At 45.7% G+C, this 17,830-nt stretch overlaps 1 protein-coding gene across 4 annotated transcripts in view; it reads right to left on the bottom strand.

Annotated features, from left to right (window-relative positions):
- ABCC3 (ATP binding cassette subfamily C member 3) overlaps nucleotides 1-12,374 on the bottom strand; it is a 108,209-nt gene extending 95,835 nt beyond the window's left edge. For 2 of the 4 annotated variants that reach the window (XM_075579587.1, XM_075579586.1), the window contains exon 1: nucleotides 11,227-12,374. In XM_075579587.1, the coding sequence (XP_075435702.1) occupies nucleotides 11,227-11,256 (30 nt within the window). In that variant the 5' untranslated portion in view covers nucleotides 11,257-12,374. The remainder of the gene's footprint in view (nucleotides 1-11,226) is intronic. The other 2 variants (XM_075579588.1, XM_075579589.1) reach the window with 2 other exon arrangements.
- Between the last annotated feature and the right edge of the window lie 5,456 nt (nucleotides 12,375-17,830).

Below are 17,830 nucleotides of genomic sequence, written 5' to 3' on the forward strand. Positions count from 1 at the left end.
GGGGTCGCGCGGGTGTCCCCGGCTGACCCCGCGGCTGTCCCGGGGTCCCTGCGACCGTCCCGGGGTATCCGCGGGCCTGCGGTACCAATGTTGTGCCAACAAAAATACTAAACAATATTTCTAACTAAATACACCCCCCTAACACATACAGTACAATAATGTGCAAAATAACTATTATCCAGATATGGATAATAGATTATTTGCCCATTATTAAACACTGCATTAGTATACCTAAATAAAGTCAATAAAAACAGCAGCCAGCTAATCCAATCAATACAAGCAGTAACAACATCAACAATGAATTAATGAAACCATTAACCAATTAAACCAATTAATTCCTAAACCAACTCAAAATGAATAATAACAGTAACCAATCAAACCAATTAATTACTACAACATTAATGAATGTAAACATTAAAAGACAAAGAAATACATTCAAACTATCTCAGAAAGAACCATAAAACACATTAGCTAACATAATACAACATTAACTACAAGCGAACACCAATCGCAAACATTTAATTAGATTAAGCATGGAAAAAAAACCAATTACATCCATATAAGAAACTGACATAAAAATATCAACAGCAATAGCAAGCCACAAATGCCCCCCAAATATTGTAATAATAATGCATTAATCTGTACCCTAAAGTGGTACAGATTAATATTTTATCAGTCAATATGCCTGGCCCAAAATATCAAAAATCACATCCAATGAAAAAACCTGTAAAAAGAGACATTTACAAACATTGAATATATTACTTACCATTAGAAGCGGTGGCCCTCTGACTCCCGGGGAAACAGGAAGCTCACGTACCTTGAAGGCCTCCAACAGCATCCGATGACATCCGCCATCAGGATCCGTGTCAGGTACCCCAATCTTCTTTTTTCTTTCTTTACTCACCTTCTTCTATCTTCATCTGTAACCATTTCTTCATCTTCTCTATCTTCTATCTTCATCTGTCAATCCAAAATTGTTAAATCCCAAGCGATGTTCTCCCGTCGTCTTCTTGGGCTCAAATGAGGCGTCACGGCCTTAAATATGGCTAGTGATGTCACATTTAGCCTCAAAATGGTTATCAGCCACCTGATTGGCTGTTAAAACCATATTCCGACTTTAATATTTTTTTTTTTACATGACGTCACTTAAAGGGAATGATGCCAGCCAATCAGAATGGCTGTGCTTCATTTGCCTTTAAGATGACGTCACGAAGCCGGCGTCAGATGGTATTTCAGCCAATCAGATTGTGGGAACCAATTCCACACTCTGATTGGCTGAAATACCATGTGACGCCGGCCATCTTGGATCTCGTGACGTCATCTTAAAGTTTGGGCTTGTTTACCAAAAGAAATTAAAGTGGTAGATATCTGGTGGTCTTTGCATCCACCCAAACGGAATTATACATTTTATTCAGCCCACCACAAATCATATTCTAGGATTAATATGATCCTAATTGATGCTAGGTTGGTAGAAAAAATTCCCAGGGCAAGTATCCAATGTATTACTTGGTCAGACCACACCTTAATAGATATCACAATTGTAAATTTGACTGCTTCCATGATGGATGGCTAATGGAGGCTTAATGAGTCTCCTATGCGTCCCTGAAGTTTAAAGCAGCAAGCATTGGCTTAAGGGTTTTCTATATATATATATATATATATATATATATATATATATATATATATATATGTAACCCCGGTCTCTTTTCATCCCCAGAGACCCCCCATGTAGCCCTGCGGCACACCAGGCTAGCGGGGCCGTCATGACAGGTTGCGCGAGCGTGCCCGTTGGTTTAGTGGAGAGGCAAGTGTTTGGACTCCGGTGGACTGGTTCCAGTCGGCAAACGGCACCCCTGGCATCCGGTGAGCTGTGATTTCTACAGACAGCCCTGAGGGAGCCCACAAGAACGGACATTCTGCAGCAAAGACACCGGATGGTGGTGATATAATCACAAATTGCCTTTTTATCATTTTACTCTTGTGAGTGTGTTTCTTCCCCCCCCCCCTTCCCTTCCCCCTTTTCATATTAAATACAGTTTTATGCTATGGGGCGTGCGCTCTCTCTCTTTTTTTGTTTCTAGATACCCCTGGATGTGGTTTATCCCATGTGAGAGCAGCCGGAGAACCCCTTTATCAGCATTATTTACCTATATTCATGGACTAACATCAAAAGGACTGGTTGGACTTTATATATTCTTCCTTTACACTTTTGCACAACTTTATATTAGGTTTATTGTGTTTCACTATTTTGTCTATGGATATATATGTTTATTAGAATTTATGCACATTAATCACAATATTTAACTTTATACACTTTAGTCACTTATTAGGTTAAATTCATTCGCAGTTCTACTCCGGCGCTACAATCTTTGTTCTTTCATATATATATATATATATATATATATATATATATATATATATATATATATATATATATATATATGTAACCCCGGTCTCTTTTCAGCCCCAGAGACCCCCCATGTAGCCCTGCGGCACACCAGGCTAGCGGGGCCGCCATGACAGGTTGCGCGAGCGTGCCCGTTGGTCACGCAGGCGCAGTAAGGGTAGCGCACGCGGTCCCAATGCTAAAGAGATCCTGAGTGTACTACAATTCCCAGCAGCCTCTGGGGATTGCCCTTTCACCCACATCACGTGCAGCCAGCCAGCAAATAGGGTTTTGCAGCTTCTCCTGTGGAGGAAGGCTACAATGTTGCGGGGACCACGTTTGGCAGTTGAAGCTGGGAGCAGGAAGGGGAAGGAAGGGTGTAGGGAGCAAGTGGCTCCTACACCAGGTAAGGTAGTTCCCCAGATCCCAGGCGGGCCCCAATCCCCACCAGGGTAGGGGGTAGGTACTGAGGGACGGCCCCTAGGTTAGGGACCCTGCCCTTAGGTGTGAGTGTGCAGTCTTGTCAGTGTCACGGCTGGTTGTGCTGTGAGCGCTGACAAGTGGGCACAGTGTGTGTGTGCAGTGCAGTGTAGCTGCATGTACCGGTTGAGTGCAGTGCGGTTGCTGCAGGTACTGTGTGAGTGCAGTGTGTTTGCTGCAGGTTTAGGTTGAGTAGTCAGAGGGGATCCGGGAGGTGAAGAGAGAGGTAGTGTGGGTGTAGGGGGTCAGTAACCCACCTGCATAGGACAGGCTACCCCGTAGGCCCCTAGGAGTGTTCCCTGAAGTAACCGAAGGTTGCTGTGCTGCGGGGACGGCCTATAGTAGTAGCGAGCATCACCCTTACTGTGTAGACAGCTAGGGACAAAGAGACAAGCATGCGGAGCAGGTTGCTGGCGAGTCGTGTGGGACTAGACGGCTGGACATTAAGACCCAAGAGGCAGACCGTGATTCATCTGACCCTTTGCGAAGAGGTACCGGTCACCGCCGTGACCGGAAGGTACTATAACATCAAGTGCACCAACACCGATCAACAGGCGCTGATCCCGCCCTAGGCTAAACTCTTTAGGAACACTGAGCGAGTGGTTAAAGAACTGAGCCTATACCATCACTTTAATATATATGGACACGGTGTGTGGGGCACGCGGTGAGGGGACGGAGACGCTGCTCCTGATGAGTGGGCAGCCACTAAGGTTATACCGTTAGAGTATAAGTACATGTTATGTTTTATTGCTACATTGCATTATTACAGTAAAAACCAGTTACAATCATAAGGTGTTGTATGTTTCTTGCCCAGGGGAATCTTACGTCCCGGGGATCCTGGGTAAGTGGAGGCGCTGCGCTAAGTGTATATATATATATATGGAAATATATCTGTGAATATGTGTAAATATTTCACACATGGTGATCTAAGGCAGTGGTGCACAAACTTGGGGGGGGTGAGAGATTTTTTTTGGGGGGGGGAGGGCGCAGGCGGTTGCTGAGGTCCCACGCTCTTCCCCAAGGCATTTAATTTAAAGGCCGGGGGACCGCGTGAGGCCTCTGCAACCTCAACGTAATGAGATTCAGCCTGCTTCAGGACGCATGACCATGGCGCCAAATGATGCCGTGGGGTCGTGTGACGTCACGGTTGCCATGGTAATGTGACATCAAATGACGTTGTGGGTCATATGATGTGGCGTTATGGGACATGGTGTCATTTGACGCCGCGTGAGGCAAGCAGGGGGGGGGAGGCGCGCAGCAAAAAAAGTTTGCCCATCCCTGATCTAAGGGGCTGTATTTTTAAAAGATGTAACAATATTTATGCCGTATAAATAAGAAGTGTGGAGGCTTTCTACAAAAAAATCCCTATTATCCCATTTTATTAAAAGAAAGCGGCCTTTTACGTTTTGAAATAAAAATAGCTTCACTGTGAGTGTGAAGATAAAAGGTGTCACTCCTCACCCAATTTTACCATTACACTTAACCGTAGTTTACACATACAGTAACTAACCCAAGCCTATGAGCCAACTAGTTTCTGCAGTGACTATACAGAGTCTAGAATTACATTATGGGCTTGTTGGAACAGCAGTCGGAGGAACAGTTTACAAAACTGCAGTACTCTGTAGGGCTCTGTAGTATTCATGTGCTTTGTCAAATTTTCAAATTGTACACTGAATAATAGATCAATACAAGTCCTTTCAAAGTTATAAATAATTTGCATAAATCTAAGTAGTGAAAAAGTGGAGATAAAATTCAAAATGTCACTTTGCCTCATTGAAGGTATAGTACATCAATCACCTTTTTTCCTACCCACCAGTCTGCAGGAATTTGCGAGTGTTTACTCAGAAATGTAATGTGAGCCAAGTCTTTCAGTTTGGATGTGCCACGCCTACCTCTGCAAAATGTCAGCGAGAGACTGGGGGTGAGAGCCAGCGGAATGTGTGAAGTGGTGTGTGTGATAACCTTACACATCCAGCTTAGCTGTTAACCCAAAGGGGCACGTGCATCACGGCAAAAGTAGGGCAATTCTGGGGGAAATAAATCAAAGAAAAAAGTTATGTTGAAATAAATAGGATGTTTTTCTTTGGTAAACCTTTTTTGCCCCTGATTTGTCCCACTCTTGCCGTGATACACAGCCCCCCCCCCCCTTTTTTAAACTAAACAAATCGCTTATGTATTATTTGGAAATATATTCAGGTAAATCAACAAACCCGGCTGTTGTTTGGGGGTTTTTTTTTTTTTTAAACAGCCATACTGCTCCCCGATTTCAATGGGAGCTTCGGTGCAATAATGCCCTGATCGGCACTATCGCATTTTAAAACTGCAATCCTGGGCATCATTGTTTTCAAGTTCTTCAATTAAAATCTATAGTATATAGAACAAATGAAAACACAGCAAGGAGATACAAGAGGGGGAGACACAATATCATACAATATCATATTATCATAATCAAATGCTACTATGATAATGATATTGTGTCCCTCCCGCCCCCTCTCACATCTCCTTTCTGTGTTTTCATTTGTTCTATATAATATAGATTTTAATTGAAGCCTCTGATACACAGGCTACCAGTGTCTCTTCATTAGATGTGATTATTTATCATGCTCAAAGAACTAGATTGGTCATCACTTGAGTCTAGGCACAAAGTTCACCTTTCCTGTCTTGCCTTCAAATACTTTCTGGTCAAGCTACCCAGCTACCTGAACAAGCTCCTCACCCCTACCACATGCAGCACCTATCACCTGAGATCAGACTCCAAAAGACTGTTCATGGTCCCAAGGTTCAACAAAGTATCCGGCCGCTCCTCCTTTTCTTACCGTGCACCCCAAAACTGGAACAACCTACTGGAGACTCTCATATCCACCACCAGGCTAAGTTCTTTCAAAACTAAGGCTGCTCACATTTTAGTTTTTTTGTTGCTGTACACTCAGAAGGGAATCAGATTGGTTTAGGAGTGCCCTGGAGCCTGTTTTTTCTATTACTGTCTCACATTTTAATCTGGTCTGTAACTGTTACATATGCCTATAATATATATTATCTTACTGTGCATGCAATGTCTTGTATATAATGTATACCCTGTTCACTTATGTACTGTATTTGTAACCATGTATTATTTGTCTTAACTCTGTGCCCAGGACATACTTGAAAACGAGAGGTAACTCTCAATGTATTACTTCCTGGTAAAATATTTTATAAATAAATAAATAATTAAGGTGCGATGGTACCTCTCCCCCCCATCCCCCCCCGAGGAGGTTGTGGGGATTATTCATTAAGGTGCGATGGTAACGCTCCCACTGAAGATCCTGTGGGGGTTATTCAGTTAAGGTGCAATGGTACTGCACCGACACACTTTATTCGAGCAAATACCCGGTATGTACCTGGCAGATACCTGGAATGCGCCGCTCCTCACCTCTGACAAGCCCCGTTGCGTTTGCCTTCCCAGCCTGGGTTCATGCCTGGCTGATGGGCGGCTGATTTGTTAAATGATAATGATTAGGATTTAATAGGCTGCAATGCTTCGCGTGTCTACCAGATGGCATAAATTCATGAATTGTAATGCAGTATATATATATATACTGTGCAGTATTGCAGCCAGCGGGAATAAAATGCTTCAATCCCTGCCTAGAAAATAACCCAATATACTCGGGCAGAAAACAGTCACAAACCTCAATACACCCGGGTATACCCGAATTCGTGGGACTAGCCGAGCTCGAATAAAGTGTGTCGCCAGTGTACCTCTCCCCCCGAGGAGGCTGTGGGGGTTATTCATTAAGGTGTGATGGTACCTCTCCCCCGAGGATCCTGTGGGGGTTATTCATTAAGGTGCGATGGTACCTCTCCCCCGAGGATCCTGTGGGGGTTATTCATTAAGGTGTGATGGTACCTCTCCCCCCGAGGAGGCTGTGGGGGTTATTCATTAAGGTGTGATTGTACCTCTCCCCCCGAGGAGGCTGTGGGGGTTATTCATTAAGGTGCGATGGTACCTCTCCCCCGAGTATCCTGTGGGGGTTATTCATTAAGGTGTGATGGTACCTCTCCCCCGAGGATCCTGTGGGGGTTATTCATTAAGGTGTGATGGTACCTCTCCCCCGAGGATCCTGTGGGGGTTATTCATTAAGGTGTGATGGTACCTCTCCCCCGAGGATCCTGTGGGGGTTATTCATTAAGGTGCGATGGTACCTCTCCCCCGAGGATCCTGTGGGGGTTATTCATTAAGGTGTGATTGTACCTCTCCCCCCGAGGAGGCTGTGGGGGTTATTCATTAAGGTGCGATGGTACCTCTCCCCCGAGTATCCTGTGGGGGTTATTCATTAAGGTGTGATGGTACCTCTCCCCCGAGGATCCTGTGGGGGTTATTCATTAAGGTGCGATGGTACCTCTCCCCCGAGGATCCTGTGGGGGTTATTCATTAAGGTGTGATGGTACCTCTCCCCCCGAGGAGGCTGTGGGGGTTATTCATTAAGGTGCGATGGTACCTCTCCCCCGAGGAGGCTGTGGGGGTTATTCATTAAGGTGTGATTGTACCTCTCCCCCCGAGGAGGCTGTGGGGGTTATTCATTAAGGTGCGATGGTACCTCTCGCCCTGAGGAGGCTGTGGGGGTTATTCATTAAGGTGTGATTGTACCTCTCCCCCCGAGGAGGCTGTGGGGGTTAACTCTCAATGTGTTACTTCCTGGTAAAACATTTTATAAATAAAATAAATACGTGTGGCTGTTGTTGATTGGGAATGGATTATTTAAGGACTTCCAACCACTCACCTGTTATACCCCTGATGAAGTCACAGTACCTGTGATGAAACGTGCATCGTTGGGACAGCCCACACCTGCGTGTTGCATTCATGCACAAGTGAAATGAAATCAGAGTCTGGTGGAGGTTCCTGCAACCCTGAATCTAATACGTCTGACTTCTGCTGTTTCCCAAATATTGTGGCGTTTACTCCACGCTGGGACTGCTACAACAATGCATCCACTGCTGCTGCAGGGACGTGAGTAGTCGATACTACCTACTGCGGATGCTATTGGATCCTCCTTCGCTCCGATTTTCCTGGAGATTTATTCTTAAAATGCGAATTTAAGTGCTACTCTTGTAAGTGTGTCCATCATGAGGCTTTTTTATTTCTTGTTCCAATACATTTTTAAATCGGATACACACTATGTGGTGCGCACTCCCTTTCGAGAGATTTAAAAGTTCATCTTTGAGGACATTTTGGAGAAATGCCTGGTACCACACATAGAATTATTAGAATAAATGTGCTGATAACGCCCCATACAGATGTTGCAGAGATTACTCACGGTGAGATAGAGTTTAGCCCCCTTTTCACGCGTGGTTGAAGATAATGGCTGCTTCTTGACGGCGGCACATTGGGTATATCCCTTAGCAATAGCATCAGCTACATCTGTAGCTCTTACCCCCAGCCGTTAAATCACAAGCTGATACAGACTGGAAAATGACGTCTATTCATTGATGCTAGATGACGCATGGTAACCATATTAAAGCAACAAGGATAATTGGCTCCTGGCTTAGATATATAGCCTCACTGTCACTATAAAACATTACATTTTCAGGAACAAAAATCATTGGATAGCAACAGAATCCATTCAAATTCTTTCCCCTCTATGTGGTACTTATAGAAACTTATGGTATCGCCTGCTGGCACTTATTTACATCTGTTAAAACATTTGAGGTTAAAACCTGTGCCCTATAATTTAATCTATGAAGAACCCTAATGAAGGTCACTTAAAAGTTATCGCAACCTCAACAAACTACAACTCTGAACTGCTGATTGTATAAGAAAACAAATATAAAGGAACAAGTGCACGACTCGTAGTGTAGTATAAAATATATAATGTGCAGAATTACAAAGGGTGAGTATTGCACGTACAGAAATACAGTTCTTTTAAGCATATCATGCAACAAACGGCTGGGTTACCACAGTCGATCCACATCCACCACGAGAGAACAGCACCGTCAGCTGATGTATCCGATGGTCACGGAACCTCTTGGGAACAGCTTCCTATCACGGGAAGTGTACAGTTGGTGACCTCGACAGGTAAAAAGTTCTTCCTTTGCAGGAACCGCAGTCGTAGGATCTACCCAGAGTATCCGGAACACTGGAGTGGGCACTACCGATGTAGTGGTTGTTTGTTTCCGGCGGGGAAGAAAGATGTCCTGTATTGCAGTGAGCGGCGACTGGTGATGTCACCGCTGCATCGCATACGCAACAAGACGGCGGAAAGTCAAACACAGCCCCGATTTTCACCGCAGGGGAGTTGTTATAAAGCTGTAATGCTGATATAAAGCCAGGGACTTTCCAGTTCTAGTCCACATAAATATCCAACGCGTTTCGTAGAAATGTATCTACTTCATCAGGGAATTTTTTTGATACATGTCTACGAAACGCGTTGGATGTTTATGTGGACTGTTCCCAAGAGGTTCCGTGACCATCGGATACTTCAGCTGACGGTGCTGTTCTCTCGTGGTGGATGTGGATCAACTGTGGTAACCCAGCCGTTTGTTGCGTGATATGCTTAAAAGAACTGAATTTCTGTACGTGCAATACTCACCCTTTGTAATTCTACACATTATATATTTTTTATACTACACTATGAGTTGTGCACTTGTTCCTTTATTTAAAAAAATCCTAGTTCTATGAGATGAAGAGCCATCTTCCCTGGATAGCAGCAGACAATCACTTCTCTACACCTTATTTAAGGTTATATTCACTTTTTGTATCACAATTTGCTGAAGTATTATTTCACGTCGACTGAATATTTTCACTTTTTTCTTCACTCCAATTTATCACTACTCGTACTGTATATCTGATATTCAAATCAATTGGTGAGCTGCATTGTTTTCTTCACTCTATTTAATTGTATAAGGAACGATGAGAATTCAGCCGTTTTTCTTCTAATGATTTGTAACAACCTTGAAACTGTGTGATACCTCTGTGGCATTTTTAAACTCACAGCAAAATACGGCATCCTCAGTATAGAAAAGAACAGCAATAAATTGATAGAACAGTATATTTTTTTTTTGCAGAGGTAATTAAAAATACTACCAAGACATTGCAGAGATAAAAGTACTTTCAGAATGAAACAGTTAATGTCCTACAAGTTAATATATGCATGAGAAAATAAGTGAAAGGTTCCTTCTCCTGAAAAGCACAGTGAGGTAGAAAGTGTGTGAGGGAGAGTGTCTGAGTGAGGGAGAGTGAGTGAGGGAGTGTCAGTGAGGGAGCGTGTGTGTGAGTGAGGGGGGAGTGTGTGACGGAGAGTGAGTGAGGGGGAGAGCGAGTGAGTGAGTGTCAGTGAGGGAGAGTGTGTGTGAGGGAGAGTGAGTGAGGGAGTGTCAGTGAGGGAGCGTGTGTGTGAGTGAGGGGGGAGTGTGTGACGGAGAGTGAGTGAGGGGGAGAGCGAGTGAGTGAGTGTCAGTGAGGGAGAGTGAGTGTGTGTGAGGGAGAGTGTGTGTGAGAGAGGGGGGAGTGTGTGACGGAGAGTGATGTGAGTGGGAGAGCGAGTGGGTGAGGGAGAGTGAGGGAGCGTGTGTGTGAGTGAGGGAGAAAGAGAAAAATGTATTTTCTACAGCAAACGTCCAAGTCACGTGACTGCAAAACACATCTCCTAGATTGTGAGCTCCGTGGCGCAGAGATCTCCTGACATATTGTGTTGTTGTGTAACTGCGCTGCGGTCACTGAACACACACAATGTGCCGTGTGAATAAGCTGCGCTGGGTCCGAATTTGCAAATGATTCTCCGAGCGTTAAATGTGCATTTCAATTCCGTTTATTGCGCGGTTTTGTGCAATTCCCAAAATGTTCTCGCTTTGCCTCCGCAATTCTTTCAAATCGCTATATTCGCATAACGCTGGCGCTATGAGCAGGACGCACCCACTGCGCAAATTGTGCAAAAAAATAGATTTACCAAGGTGAAAAAAATCATTTGCTTTCAACGGGGTCCCCCTATTCTATAAATACCGGGGTGCCCCCTATTCTATAAATACCGGGGTGCCCCCTATTCTATAAATACCGGGGTGCCCCCTATTCTACAAATACCAGGGTGCCCCCTATTCTATAAATACCGGGGTGCCCCCTATTCTATAAATACCGGGGTGCCCCCTATTCTACAAATACCGGGGTGCCCCCTATTCTATTAATACCGGGGTGCCCCCTATTCTATTAATACCGGGTTGGTTTTTGCACCCGTTTTGCCTTTACCTCTGTATAAAAAGAAATGAGCTAATAAAGGGGCAGGGCGGTCTCACATTTCCGATCTCTGCTTGTGCTAGCTCCTCCAGCACACCAAGGGTTAAACACAGCAAGGCCAGTAATAAGGGGTTATAAGGAGGTATATGGGGGTACTTACCCAGAACGTGGAGCCGCAGAACACGTCCATGTTCCTGCAGAGGGGCAATCACAGGGTTCCTGCACCGGGGCAATCACAGGGTTCCTGCACCGGGGCAATCACAGGGTTCCTGCACCGGGGCAATCACAGGGTTCCTGCACCGGGGCAATCACAGGGTTCCTGCACCGGGGCAATCACAGGGTTCCTGCACCGGGGCAATCACAGGGTTCCTGCACCGGGGCAGTCACAGGGTTCCTGCACCGGGGCAGTCACAGGGTTCCTGCAGAGGGTTAATCACAGGGTTCCTGCAGAGGGTTAATCACAGGGTTCCTGCACCGGGGCAATCACAGGGTTCCTGCAGAGGGGCAATCACAGGGTTCCTGCACCGGGGCAATCACAGGGTTCCTGCACCGGGGCAATCACAGGGTTCCTGCACCGGGGCAGTCACAGGGTTCCTGCACAGGGGCAATCACAGGGTTCCTGCACAGGGGCAATCACAGGGTTCCTGCACAGGGTTAATCGCAGGGTTCCTGCAGAGGGTTAATCACAGGGTTCCTGCAGAGGGTTAATCGCAGGGTTCCTGCAGAGGGTTAATCGCAGGGTTCCTGCAGAGGGTTCCTGCAGAGGGTTAATCGCAGGGTTCCTGCAGAGGGTTAATCGCAGGGTTCCTGCAGAGGGTTAATCGCAGGGTTCCTGCAGAGGGTTAATCGCAGGGTTCCTGCAGAGGGTTAATCGCAGGGTTCCTGCAGAGGGTTAATCGCAGGGTTCCTGCAGAGGGTTCCTGCAGAGGGTTAATCGCAGGGTTCCTGCAGAGGGTTCCTGCAGAGGGTTAATCGCAGGGTTCCTGCAGAGGGTTCCTGCAGAGGGTTAGGGTGCCTCCGTGCTGTCCCTGTGTGAGCATCCAGCGGCTCAGCGGGGGGAATGTGCTTCTACACCGCGCCTTCCTGCCCCGGCAGGGATGAGAATGACACGGGAGTCCGGGTAAGGGAGTGGGTGTGCTCCGTGTCACGCGTGACCTCAGCAAACCTTCATCCTAAATAGCAGCTCTCAGTGACGTCTCCCTGTATGTAATAGTGTATCATTGTCATGTATGTGAGCATTTCCTGCTTCATGTATTCCCTCCCCTCAGCCCGGGTATAATGGGAGTCACACTGTTTCATGTGACACACACACACACACACACACACACACACACACACACACACACACACACACACACACACACACACACACACACACACACACACACACACACACACACACACACACACACACACACACACACACACACACACACTCCTCCCCTTATGATCTCAGCAGTTCCCCTTTGCACACAGTCAGTAGGATACAGTCAGTAGAATACAGTATATAGTATACAGTATATAGTATATACTGTGGGGACACGGGGGGAGGTTACTCAATTCCTTTTCCTCTCACACAATGTTGGGCTTTTTAGCCTCGTTTTTACGTTGTAAAATAACTGCTTCTAACATCTACACAACAGCAGGTATTGTGTGTAACTAACATCTACACAACAGGTACTGTGTGTAACTAACATCTACACAACAGGTACTGTATGTAACTAACATCTACACTATCAACCATTTAGATTGTAAGCTCCTCGGAGCAGGGACTCCTCTTCCGAAATGTTACTTTCATGTCTGAAGCACTTATTCCCATGACCTGTTATTTGTATTATTTGTTATTTATATGATTGCCGTGTGTATTACTGCTGTGAAGCGCTATGTACTTTAATGGCGTTATATAAATAAAGACACATACATCCATCCATCTACACAACAGGTACTGTGTAAGTAACATCTACACAACAGATGCTTTGTGCAACTAACATGTATAGTATACAGTAACAAATGTTGTGTAACTAACACGTACAGTGTACAGTATACAGTATCAGTTGCTTTGTGTAACTAACATGTACAGTATACAGTATCAGTTGCTTTGTGTAACTAACATGTACAGTATACAGTATCAGATGCTTTGTGTAACTAACATGTACTGTATACAGTATCAGATGCTTTGTGTAACTAACACGTACTGTATACAGTATCAGATGCTTTGTGTAACTAACACGTACAGTATACAGTAACAGACGCTTTGTGTAACTAACACGTACAGTATACAGTAACAGACGCTTTGTGTAACTAACACGTACAGTATACAGTAACAGACGCTTTGTGTAACTAACATGCACTGTATACAGTAACAGACGCTTTGTGTAACTAACACGTACAGTATACAGTAACAGACGCTTTGTGTAACTAACACGCACTGTATACAGTAACAGACGCTTTGTGTAACTAACATGCACTGTATACAGTAACAGACGCTTTGTGTAACTAACATGCACTGTATACAGTAACAGACGCTTTGTGTAACTAACATGCACTGTATACAGTAACAGATGCTTTGTGTAACTAACATGCACAGTATACAGTAACAGACGCTTTGTGTAACTAACATGCACTGTATACAGTAACAGATGCTTTGTGTAACTAACATGCACTGTATACAGTAACAGACGCTTGGTGTAACTAACATGCACTGTATACAGTAACAGACGCTTTGTGTAACTAACACGTACAGTATACAGTAACAGACGCTTTGTGTAACTAACACGCACTGTATACAGTAACAGATGCTTTGTGTAACTAACATGCACTGTATACAGTAACAGATGCTTTGTGTAACTAACATGCACTGTATACAGTAACAGACGCTTTGTGTAACTAACATGCACTGTATACAGTAACAGATGCTTTGTGTAACTAACATGCACTGTATACAGTAACAGATGCTTTGTGTAACTAACATGCACTGTATACAGTAACAGACGCTTTGTGTAACTAACATGCACTGTATACAGTAACAGACGCTTTGTGTAACTAACATGCACTGTATACAGTAACAGATGTACCAGCGATTCTGTAATTGTTTGAAAAGCAATTAGAAATGATTCCACAGCTGTATTCACCGAATATCTGAGGAATTGTATACCTCTCTGCAGACAGATAAATACAGACACGTGTGCACATACACCCGCACAGACCATTTTAATCAGACTATATTAATTGTGTTGCTTTAATATTTAATGTTGTTGTTCAAACAGAGCTTCCTGTTTGTACCTGAATGCGCCAGAGCAGCATGATGCAATATAAAGTGGTGCTAAGCATGACTAAGCACACAATGTGTTTTGGAGGGTGGCAACCTCCTATCCAATTGAAGCTCACTCCCTCCCACATTTAAATGGTTAAAAGCTCACTCCATGGCATCTCCCACTATCAGGGGAACTTGCCTGCATGCAGTGTGATTGTGACAAATCTATTACAGAGTGCTTTTCCTGGTAATGTACAGGTTAATAAAAGCTTCAATCAGACTTAGAACTTTTGCAACTTATATTGACAGATTTATTATAAATCATTCTTCCTGGCAATGCACAGGTTATTAAGAATTTATATTAGTGTAGGGACCCTTGAACGTGGTCTGCCGTGAAGTTTGGCTCAAGGGCTTACAACAATTTGGCCAAAATGTTAAACTAAAAGACCATTTTATTTATTAGTTATTTATACATGTATATTTAGGCACTGTACCGTATATAAGTTTTTCTGGATGTGCACTGAGCTTTGTCTGTGTTTTTATGTTATGTCTCTGGTTTTATATATTAATTGTGTTGCTTTAATATTTAATGTTGTTGTTCAAACAGAGCTTCCTGTTTGTACCTGAATGCGCCAGAGCAGCATGATGCAATATAAAGTGGTGCTAAGCATGACTAAGCACACAATGTGTTTACTGAAAGTAGAGCTTGTTCTTGCTCTATTTTACGCCCCCTCCCTTTGCTTTTACAGAGTGGGCCAGGGGCCCCCGGAGCTGAACGGCATGCAGGGTCCCTTCCCCGAGATAGACACCGGTGAATCTACCGGTGTCTGTGCCGAGTCCCGAGGAAACAAGATGGCAGATTCAATCTCCCACATCACGTGGGCAATAGTGAGCCGCACAGGCATTGTGTCCTGCTATTGGACGCACGACACAGGGGATGTAAAACAGGCGGTACCGGTGTATGTCAAAAACTAGTGGGGGAAGGGGGGGGGGCCTGAAGCTGAAAATAACCCATGTTAGCTCCAGGGACCCCCTAGGTTCCATACTGCTACAGATTAGCAATATGTATTATTGTCACATGACTAATTACGATAATATTACACCGAACAGTGATAGTAATACTAGTGATGAGAAAATACACACATTCTGTTTATTTATATTGTATCAATCAGGCATCAAACATACATCAAAAATCATTTTCAAACAAGAAATTATGCGTCATACTGTATACATTAAATGTTCTCACATGCGACGCACGGGTCTGAGAATTTGTACTACTTTTTAACGCTGCCATTTTAGACGCAACACAAATGAGAAAAATAATTGGTGTATAACATTTTTCAGTGCGCGTTAGTTACACAGCATCAGGCGCTGGGAGAACAGGTCAGCACAGGGCCGCTTTGACCATGAGGCAGAATTTGTGGGTGGCAGCAGTCGCCTTTTTTGCCTAAGGCTGCGTCCAGGGTCAGCGCTTATGCGCTGACCCAAGCTGAGGCGCGCTCACGCTCGCAACTGAGCCCCTGCAGCCGCAATGAGAGCGGCTTTAGCATGGGCTCGCTTACGCTTCAGCAAGCGTGCGGAAGCATAGGTCTTATACAAATTTTAAATTCGAGCGCCGGAGGGCGAACCAGCTCCGTGACGTCATAGCCCCCCCCCCCCCCCTGACACGCCCCCGGACGGCGCGCGGACCAAGGCCAGGGAAAGCACCCGCTTTCCTTCAGCCTGCGCGCGCCTCAGCACGGGCTGCAGTCCTACGGACGGACGCAGCCTAATGCAGTTTCCTAACCTGCAGGGGCTTTCCCAGAGCTGGGAGAGAGCAACATTGTTGCTAGGGGGCTAGGCAGTTTCCTCCATCCTGATTGGATGCTGTTGGGTAATGCAGCCAATCAGGAGCAGCTTTCAGACGGGTAGAGTGTCGGGGGGGGGGGGGGAGAGATGTCAGTGGGGGAGAGAGTGTGTGGTGGGGGGGGAGCTAGAGTGTGTTATTTGGGGGAGAGAGTGTTCATGGGGGGTGGGGGATAGAGTGTCAGTGGGGGGAAGAGTGTTAGTGGGGGGGAAAGAGTGTCACTGGGGGGTAGAGACTGTCAGTGCAGGGAGAGAGAATGCCAGTTTGGTGGGAGAGGGTGTCAGGGAGAGTGTGTGTCGGAGAGTGGGGAGGGGGAGTTTGTGTTAGGGAGAGTGGGGGAGAGTTTGTGTCGGAGAGTGGGGGGGGGGAGTGTGTGTCAGGGAGAGGGGGGGAGTGTGTGTCAGGGAGAGTGGGGGGGTGCGGGGGGAGTGTGTGTCAGGGAGAGTGGGGGGGAGTGTGGGTCAGGGAGAGTGGGGGGGAGTGTGTCAGGGAGAGTGGGGAGGAGTGTGTCACAGAGAGTGGGGGGAGTGTGTCAGGGATAGTGGGGGAGAGTGTGTGTCAGGGAGAGTGGGGGGGAGTGTGAGTCAGGGAGAATGGGGAGTGTGTGTCAGGGAGAGTGGGGAGCAGTGTGTCACGGAGAGTGGGGGGGAGTGTGTAAAGGAGAGTGGGGGGGAGTGTGTCAGGAAGAGTGGGGGGAGTGTGTAAAGGAGAATGGGGGAGAGTATGTGTCAGGGAGAATGTAAGGGAGAGTGGCGGGGATTGTGTGTTAGGGAGAGTGGGGGGTGGGGGGAGTGTGTGTCAGGGAGAGTGGGAATGTGTGTCAGGGAGTGTGTAAGGGAGAGTGGCGGGGAGTGTGTGTTAGGGAGAGTGGGGGGTGGGGGGAGTGTGTGTCAGGGAGAGTGGGAATGTGTGTCAGGGAGAGTGTGTAAGGGAGAGTGGCGGGGAGTGTGTGTTAGGGAGAGTGGGGGGTGGGGGGATTGTGTGAGGGAGAGTGGGGATGTGTGTCAGGGAGAGTGTGGGGGAGTGTGTAAGGGAGAGTGGGGGGTGGGGGGAGTGTGTGTCAGGGAAGTGGGGGGGAGTGTGTATGAATGTTAGAAAAAGTCCATTAGGTAGGCTATAATATTTCAATTTTTCAGTTAGGAAAAAAAATCAGCGTTAATTGGTTGGGGGAGGGGGGAGGAAGTTAAGTGAAGGTTCGGATAGGGTGCCGAATACCCTTGCACCGGCTCCGGGTCAGCATCTATAATATATAAAAATAGCTCATGCACCATTAACCCGTTCACTGCCAATGTCTTCATTACCTTTCTGGCAGTAGAGAGGTTAAGATGAGTGATTACAAAATACTCTGTGTAACTCCCCGATCTACTACGGCGAGTTAGTGGCGGTTTCCTGCAAGCCAATAACATTTTTATTTGTTTGGTATAAACTTTCAATTTCTATTTGTTTCTGATTGGAGTTCTGTAAATTCTCTGTTCTTTCCTCGCTGAACGGGAAGCGAATGAGAACCAGCTTGTTCCTTCCTGCGTGTTTCTGTTCTCTTAAAGGAGCAGTGCAAAGCATTGCTCACCTCTCACAGCGACAGCTGTAATGTGGTAATATATTTATGCAGCCATCGTTATCTAAACAAAATAACAAAAGGGAAAGAAAGCATATTGAATAGTATCA

The sequence above is a fragment of the Ascaphus truei genome, chromosome 22, assembly GCF_040206685.1.
Source record: "Ascaphus truei isolate aAscTru1 chromosome 22, aAscTru1.hap1, whole genome shotgun sequence".
Taxonomy (NCBI): Eukaryota; Metazoa; Chordata; class Amphibia; order Anura; family Ascaphidae; genus Ascaphus; species Ascaphus truei.